The sequence below is a fragment of the Myotis davidii genome, unplaced genomic scaffold, assembly GCF_000327345.1.
Source record: "Myotis davidii unplaced genomic scaffold, ASM32734v1 scaffold684, whole genome shotgun sequence".
NCBI classification, from domain to species: Eukaryota; Metazoa; Chordata; class Mammalia; order Chiroptera; family Vespertilionidae; genus Myotis; species Myotis davidii.
The window spans coordinates 1868804-1878248 of NW_006295564.1; the positions used below are offsets into that span (position 1 = coordinate 1868804).

A 9445-nucleotide genomic window follows, 5' to 3' on the forward strand; every position below is an offset into this window, starting at 1 on the left:
GATCCGGCCCGTTCGGCTGTTCTATCCGGCCCGCGGAGCCGAAAGAGCGGAGGGTTCTTTTGCTCTCCCCTCCGCTCCTTCACCAGCAGCAGTGTTAACATGGCAACGTCGGGAAACAGGGCCGCAGCTCCTTCTGAGTCCAGTTTAAGAACCCATTGTGGCCCTCGAGTCAAAAAGTTTGCCCACCCCTGGTATAGACCATGGATTTCATGACATTTCAAAGACCAAGTTTGAACACTAGACCTTTCAGGACTAGAATGAATACGAAATAGAATATTTCCGCCTGGCTGGTGTGGCTCAGCAGTTGAGCATCAACCCAGGAACCAAGAGGTCACCAGTTCGATTCCCAGTCAAGGCACATGCCCGGGTTGTGGGCTTGATCCCCATGGGGCAGTGCAGGAGGTAGCCAATTGATGACTTCTTCTCTCATCGATGTTTCTATCTCTCTATCCCTTTCCATTCCTCTCTGTAGTCAATAAAAATATACTTAAAAAAAAAAGAATATTTCCATTTTTAGGGATGATTGTCCCTAATGGACAAGCAGTCTTAGGACCAGACATTATTTTCTAGTTCTGAGAATAGACCACTGACCCTTAGGAAATAAAGCATTGTCTAGAGCAGAGGTCCTCAAACTTTTTAAACAGGGGGCCAGTTCACTGTCCCTCAGACATTCCACACAAGCGCACTGCGGGCCCGGGACGAGTCAGCTGGTAAGCAGGACAGGCAGCGGTGGCAAAAACACCTGGCGGGCCGAATAAATGTTTTCGGCGGGCCACATGTGGCTCACGGGCCGTAGTTTGAGGACGCCTGGTCTAGAGCAGTGGTTCTCAACCTTCTGGCCCTTTAAATACAGTTCCTCATGTTGTGACCCAACCATAAAATTATTTTCGTTGCTACTTAACCGTAATGTTGCTACTGTTATGAATCGTAATGTAAATATCTGATATGCAGAATGGTCTTAGGCGACCCCTGTGAAAGGGTCGACCGTCAAAGGGGTCGCGACCCACAGGTTGAGAACCGCTGGTCTAGAGGCATTCTGAAAGCTGGACTGAGCTGGAACATACATAGGTGTTAAGAAAGGGGAGAAAACACTTCCCTCTATAACCCAGGATACCTCTTTGTCACCAGAAAAGTTACTCCCATTTGGCAAAGGCTATTTAATGAGACTACAAAACCATAGTGATTTAATTTTTTCCTTTTATTTTTCTCAGTCACTGCTCTCCCAAAACTGAAAATTAAGCCAGGGGAAAAAGGAGACAGTGAAAAAAAAGCAATGGACTGGAAGTAGACCTGGATTCAGGTCCCAGCACCATCACTGAATAAGAGGGAAAAACAAGAACAAGTAACTTAACTAGGCTTCTCCATCTGTAGATGAGGCAGCAGGGCTGGTAACCTAGCTTTCCCCTCCTCTGTCTACTGGAACATAGGCGAAGCAATCACAGTTTCTGCTGGACCCAAAGACCGCAGACTCTTCTTTAAAAAAATAACTAAATCCATGCCCTAATCGGTTTGGCTCAGTGGATAGAGGGTCAGCCTGCGGACTCAAGGGTCCCAGGTTCGATTCCGGTCAAGGGCGTGTACCTTGGTTGCGGGCACATACCCGGTGGGGAGTGTGCAGGAGGCAGCTGATCAATGTTTCTCTCTCATCAATGTTTCTAACTCTCTATCCCTCTCCCTTCCTCTCTGTAAAAAATCAATAAAATATATTTTAAAAAAATAACTAAATCCAGACAACCACTATCAAACAATTCGAGTAAGCACAAGAGAGGACATCCTTGGCATTGAGGTAATAAGTAGAACTAAGAACTCCTCCTACAAACCCACTGAATAAGCAGTTAGGGATAATAATCAACTACTAGTATTTAGGGAACTCAGGTAGCTACACTTTGCCAGAAGTATGCTGTGTTTTAAATGCTTTCATGTAAGAGTGAACAGGTAAATCCCCCAATCAGTGAACAAAAATGATCTCTTAGGAATTGCTGATATGAACTCATGCCCTACCTGAAGAAGAAATGAAACCTAGGATCCACGCAGAGCTAAACCTATGGAATAAGATTGGATATAGAGAAGCTGAAAGTAAGCAAAGAAAGAGATATGAAAGGGAAAGAAAATGATAGGGACCCATTCCGCTAGAGAATTTCATACATTCTATACCAGTGTTGGTGAACCTTTTGAGCTTGGCGTGTCAGCATTTTGAAAAACCCTAACGTAACTCTGGTGCCGTGTCACATATAGAAATTTTTTGATATTTGCAACCACAGTAAAACAAAGATTTATATTTTTGATATTTATTTTATATATTTAAATGCCATTTAACAAAGAAAAATCAACCAAAAAAGAAGTTCATGTGTCACCTCTGACACGCGTGTCATAGGTTCGCCATCACTGTTCTATATCTTCATAGGCAATGGCATTAAAGTGCTATTATTAGAGAATAAAGATTGCAGATACTTGATCAGGTCAGTAACAAGAAAACAGAAATGATTACAAACATCTTAAGTTACTATTTCTGCAAACAAAATGAAAAGACCTTGACTACAGGCTCACCAGGGTCAATTCATTTGACGGTTTTGCTCATACTCTTCCACCATTTTCTCAAAACACACTTCTCCTTGGGGTGTTTTGCAATGCTCACTTCCTCCTCCTCCTGGCCAGTTGTGGTAGCCACCTATACAACTAGTTGTCTTGGCAAGCTCTCTCAAAACACATATCTTCATGGCCAGCAGGTGGTGCTCTTATTAAACCCAAACCTAACTAACATTGTTTTCCCCAAGGTTATATATCCTCTACATTTCAAGCTAAAGATTAACCAAGATTAAGTAAGGGGGTAAGGAAACAAGCCGCTCTTTCTGGAATACTAAAAAGTGATTACACCCTAATGCTCCACATTCCTGCCTGGTTTACAGTTCCTCAAATTCTATCATCTCTAGCTATACTTAATGGGAGTGAATGAGGTCAAGAAGGGAGACAGAAATCTAGTATTACGAGCCTCAGTTGGTTCCTATCTTCACAAACTACACAACTGGTTCTACTTAAAAATGAAGAGGTTGCAAAAAGGTGACCCTGATGCAAAAAGGTGACCCTGTTTGACCTACACAGCATTATTCTAGCTGCTAGTCTTCACTGTTATTCATTATTCTACACAATGATACACAGGAATCTCAATACTTCAGGGGGAACTATTCACATAGGATGGTGCCCTGTGGACTTGTGGCCCTGCAAATCTTCCAGTTTACAAATAGATTGCATTCTGAGTGTGGGAGTTGTTAGGACAATCCAAAATTATCCAAATAAGAACAATATTAATATGGTATCTAGGACCCCAGGTCAACTCACAGAAAGTCTAATTTATCCATAGGCAAAAAAGTCCATCCATCCAACTTGGTATAGTAAAAGATACATAAATATTCTCCTTTATATGAATTCTCTTCCTATAAGGAGAATTTAATGACCATTTCTTGTTCAAACCCCAGTGTCATGGTAGGAGCTCTGTGTGTATATAAGACAAGAGAGAAAAAGGGAGAAACAATAGAGGCAGGCAGGAAAATGATCTTTCCTTATTTTCTCCCTCATTGCTACCTCGAGTTGCCTGGAATGGGATGGAGTGGGGAAGTATAAGGGCAGTGGTTAGATCTATAGATATGATCCAGTCAAAAGGACAGTTAATAGGGAACTATTAGCTATTCGATTCCAGTAAAGGGCACATGGAGGAGACAACTCAAAATTGTACATGGTAATACTGTTGCCAGAGGAATGCTCACCATGTTTATCAGTTGATATTCAATGAGTATGGAAGAGGCCTTATGGGAATCAGAATATAACTACCAGTTATAGGCTTCAGACTTCTTTTTCAAATATGAGACTACACAATTCAATATGGTAAACTTGAGAGAGTAACTAATCCGAGAAATGTTCCTAAGTCTTCCTGGTGGCTTCATCTGCACCCAGAGTGTGGAACTGATTAGAAACCTGACTTCTCTTAATAACCTGGCTGGGGAGGAACACAGAATAGAGAAAAATGAAGGTCAGGCATCAGATGACCCGAGTTTGAATTCTTCAGCCATCTGAAGTCTTTAGCCATTTAGCCTGAGATAAAACTACTACCTCTCCAAACCCGTTTCTTAACCTGGAAAGCTGAAAGCAACACCTTACAAGATTACTATGAGAAGCAATTAAGGCAGGTTGTGGGAAAAGTGCTTTTTAAACCACAAAATGCTATACAAATAGCAGGTGTATGAGCTATATAACCCAATGGCAAGAGAAGGTAGAAGTCAATGACCCTGGAATTTGAAGCAGAGGAAAATGTTTTAGTGTCTTCGATTCATTCTGTTTTAAGCTAATTTACAGCTCTACCATTCCTGACCTAAACTCCTACCTAGCTATCTATTCATATGCTCCAAGTTTTCTAAGCATTTCTACTTTTGCTAAAAGTAAATGGCAGCAAGAATATTATTCCATGTCCTTTCTTTAGTCAAAGAGAGTTTTGATAACAAGTCAGGGAGTAGTTACAGAATTTAGGTGGTTAAGAAAGAATTCAGCCCTAGCCGGTTCGGCTCAGTGAATAGAGCATCTGCCCACGGATTGAAGGGCCACTGGTTTGATTCTAGTCAAGGGCACATACCTTGATTGCAGGCTCGATCCCCAGCCCCGGTCGGTCAGGGCAGGTGCAGGAGGTAACCAATTGATGTGTCTCACATAAATGTGTCTAACATCAATGTTTCTCTCTCTCTCCCCCTTCCACCCTCTTTAAAAATCAATGGAAAAAAATGTCCTCGGATGAGGATTAACAAAATAAACAAAAGAATTGCATTATTTAAAGAACAGATATCAGTAATGATTTTTAAAAAAATGCTTTTACTGATTTTAGAGAAGGGAGAGGCAGGGAGAGATGGAGAGAGAAAGAGACATCAATCAGTTGCCTCTCATATGCACCCTGACCAGGGATTGACCCCTCAACCTTTTGGTGCATGAGATGACACTCACCAACTGAGCCACACTGGCCAGGGCCTATTAATGATTGTTTTTTGGTGTGTTTTTTGAAATATATTTTTATTGATTTAAGAGAAGAAAGGAGAAGGGGAGAGAGAGAGAAACATCTATGATGAGAGAGAATCATTGAATGGCCGCCTCCTACACCCCTCCACTGGGGACCAAGCCCGCAACCCAGGCAATGTGCCCTTGACTGGAATGGGACCTGGGACCATTTAGTCCGCAGGCCAACAACTATCCACTGAGCCAAGCCAGCTAGGGCAATGACTGTTTTTATAAATAAAGTTTTATTACAACACAGCCACACCATTTGTTTATATATTGTCTATGGCTGCTTTTGTACTACTATGGCAGAGTTGTGAAGCTGCACAGACTAAACATAGTATGGCTCAAAAAAATCCAAATTACTGAGCATCTGTCCCTTTAAGAAAAAGTTTACATACCACTCATGCTAAAACATTTTTTTTTCTCCTACAAACAAGTAAACCTTACATCCCACGTAATTCTCATTCCTCAGAGTCCTCTTTCAGTTTATCTTTTAACATATTCCTATCTCAATAACCCTCCATGAAAAAAAATTGCACAGAATATCTGTGAGGTGTTATAAAGAACAGAATAGGAAGAAAAACACGGTCCCTTACCCTCAGGAAGCTTACAATTTAAGTAATGGAAAGTAAATTTAAAAACAGCCATAACATAACAGATAAAATACCAGTGATTTGAAAGGAAATGCTTATTATATCTGTAGGTTGGAGCCAGATCCTGAGATTATCTGAAAATGAATGAAATAATCCAGATTATGAAAGCACTGGATTCTTGCAGGTGATATCTAGAGCAGTGGTTTTAACATTTTTGCTCATGGACTTGTACCATATGAAATGCAATTAAAAAAAATACAACATAAACTCAGAAATATTTTAATCGAGACCTTGACATGTAAATGTATTTAGCTTAATTAGCTGAAGGAAAAATCTTTCTTTTAAACCTTAGTCAACCAGACTTTTAGATAGAATGAAGTCTAACTTTAGTCTCTTAATATTTACTCTAAGATGACAAACACAGAATCTACACAAAATAAGGTAACTCCATCTTCATTTACTCCAATTCTTTTTTACTTAATTCCCACAGGATTCTCCTTCAGGAGCCATGAATTCTTGGAAATGGTCCCTTTGGTGTCCCTACTGCCGAAATATTTATATTCTGGGGCAAGACCCATATCGAAACTTAATATGAAAAAACAAAACAGAAAAGAGACTCAATATGGGTAAGAGGAATAATTTTCTTTTGTGAAATGGGAGAAGAGCAATTATGAAAAGGAAAACTGGCAAACACAAAGGCTTACCAGTAAGGTAGGTTATCTTAAAAAAATAGTACATGCTAACAATGAAGATCTATGCTCACGTACACCTTGGAAAGCTGTCATGTAACCACTCCCAGTAATACATACACACCCAATAGGAAGACATTCTCTCAGAATAGTGCTGCCCACCCTATTTTACGTAATGGAAACACAGGTAATACATTTTTAAAGATATACAGGGATATAACAGACCACTTTGCTTGTTGGCTGGAGGCAACTGTCCTTAGCCCCGCCTAGCCATTTGAAGTGCTGGGAGAAATCTTTCTTATAGCAAATCTGATGGATCTATTGCATCCTATCTGTAAAATTCTGAGAAGACTGTTGACAGATAGCAATACAATCATAATATCTGAGTTGTACCAAGATCTTGGCTGACTTCCTTTCACTTTCAACTCTGAATCTCATTTATTAGACTATATTCTGTGGCCTTTCTTACCATCTGGAAATGCCAGAACTGGGTGAACACAAGAGTCCAGTTGGGAAAGGCGTTCCAACAGAGGGGCTTCGTAGTGGATTTCCGGAGGCATGGTGTTGGCATTGCTTGAGCCACACAGTGCACAGAAGGGATTCACATCACAGCCAGAGCGCACTGGGCTGTTGCGATAAACCTGCAAGAGTCAGGCAAAAGTGACAATTGAGTATCTGATAAAAACCCAGCTTCCCACTCATTACACTGAAGATTTAAAAGGCTTTTTCTAGATACCTATATGACACCGATAACAAAAGTTTGATTAGTTTGTTAACACTTCCATTTCTCCAACACATGAACCTTCAAAGTAATTAAGTAAACTTGCTTCTTTGTGATGAAATCCAGCTTTTTGAAGCCCTAAATGCTTACCTAGGCATCAAAATTGTTATACTTCAAAGCTATTGAAACTGCTTTCTAAGAACACTTTACAAAACCTACATGTTTCTACCACTTTTATGGTTCTCAACCATCTGTTAAAGTGAATAGTGGACTCCCGATTCCCTGGTGGGACATGACTTGCTCTCTCCAGCAACTTCATCCACCTAAGAACCTTAATAACCAACAACAGCTGACATCTCTTCCTAGAAACCCTTACAGGTGGTTCCAAATAAGGTGACAAGTTTTCCTGGACTACATGGAACTCATTAGCTACACTTTAGAACAGTGGTTCTCATCCGGAGGATGAGGCCCAGAAATCAGGATTTTAAAAAGATTCCCGGGTGATTCTAATGTGCAGCCAAGGCTGAGAACCACTGCTTTAGAACAAGGTTAGCATTTAACAAATCAAACCGCCTTTCCACCCGCCCCCCACCAAATTAATTGGCAGCACACAGTCCTAGAAGAAAAAACTAGCCTGTGGAATGGCACTATGAGAAGGGATGCTAGGAACAAGGGTAGTATCATAATAAAGACAGAAGAGTAGCCTCAAAAATCTATCAAAAATTCTGTAACAACTGCAAGAGCTAAATTTAGTTTTAGCACTGATATCACTTTGAAGCTGTTTATCTTTATGATCATGTATAGGAGAAAGATACATATATGCTCTTTATCAACATTCCTCAAATGCCTACTTTTTGCAAGCACATTGATGGACGGCATGTAAAGAAGGTCCTGTGAAGGTTAGATGTATGACATTTGTTCTCTATATAAAGGCCTAATGTGCAAATTGTCACCACAGGAGTTTGACTGGGAGTTTGATCGCTCACTATGACGAGTGCTGACCAACAGAGGGCAACGTGGAACGAAGGAAGGACCCAGCCGGCAGCCAGGGAAGGGAGGCCCCATCCGGCAGCCAGACGGCCCAGATCGGCCCGATCACCGGCCAGGCCTCGGGACCCTACCCGTGTGGGCCTCTAGTCTGTTAATAAAGGTCCAGCAATGTCAATTTCCTGGATTGTGAGAAAGGGCTGTCCTTGTGCACTGCAGATAAGTAGCAGCATTCCTGGCCTCTGTCCCTGGTGCAAATAGCACTCTCCTTCTTCCCTCTTTGTGACAATCAAAAATGAATACAGACACTGCCAAATGTTTCCTGGGAAAGCAAAATTATAGAGAACCACAAAGCTCAAATTATGGTCAGGCCGCCTAGAAAAATTCAAAGTGTGGGTTCCTATTAAATATTAATAGTGAAAAATGAGAAAGCTCTCAAGACTACTGCAGCCAAGGCAAAAGGACTCAAAAGCAAGCCTGGAGAAGCTTCTACTAATCAAAGATGACAATCATAACATCAAAAAAATTTCAATGCCTTGAAATAAGCCAAGTAAGTTTAAACCAATGACTTTATAATCTATACACATCCCCCTCATCCATCAAAGACTTCACTGACTGCTCTTAGAAGACAGTAGGAAATCAACTTGTTATTTTGAAAACTAGTGGACAAAAGGAAACAAACACGAACCATGCCTTTTTCTGTATAAATTATGACTTTGCTTAAACCAATATTGCAAAAAAGTTATTTTCTTTGTATAGATATAGCCTAGCTAATAAATGAAACAGAAATTAAACAAATAGAATACCCCTAATTCTTCAACTCCTAATATAATAGGTGTAGGCAATGACCACTAGAGGCTGGTAACACAAAAAGAGAGACAAGACATTATGTGTCTTCTGATGCAAATTCTCAAGACGCCTTTTTTTTTCCTTGACAAAGCTCAAAATGAAATTTGTTCAAGCCTCTATATTCAACTACCAGTTTTCAGGAAATGCAGCAGAGGAACACCATTGACTTTCAATGAACTAAAAAGTATGTAATTAATGAATGGAAATATGAATATGTGATAAAATGTGGTAAAATGTTACTGCAGGTAAATATACTGTAAAATCATTCAACTTTACCATGTTTAAATAATTTCATAATAAAATTTTGGAAAAGAAAACAATACTGATACAAGACTACTTCCAGCCATTAAGCAGTAACAGGGACCAGATTAAAAAAAAAAAAAGTATATCCTAGAAAACCAAGATGGCAGCATAGGTAAACACCGGAAATTGCTGCCTCGCACAACCACTTTAAAAATACAACTAAAAGACAAAAACGGACATCATCCAGAACCACAGGAAGGTTGGCTGAGCGGAAATTCTCCAACTAGAAGGAAAGAGAAAAGCACACTGAGACTCCCAGGAGGTGCAGC

At 40.4% G+C, this 9445-nt stretch overlaps 1 protein-coding gene across 1 annotated transcript in view; it reads right to left on the bottom strand.

The window, feature by feature from the left end:
• KANSL1 (KAT8 regulatory NSL complex subunit 1) overlaps nucleotides 1-9445 on the bottom strand; it is a 53219-nt gene that overhangs the window by 12768 nt on the left and 31006 nt on the right. Inside the window, exon 5 of the mRNA XM_006770264.2 lies at nucleotides 6786-6957. Coding sequence (XP_006770327.1) covers nucleotides 6786-6876 — 91 coding nt within the window. The 5' untranslated portion in view covers nucleotides 6877-6957. The remainder of the gene's footprint in view (nucleotides 1-6785; nucleotides 6958-9445) is intronic.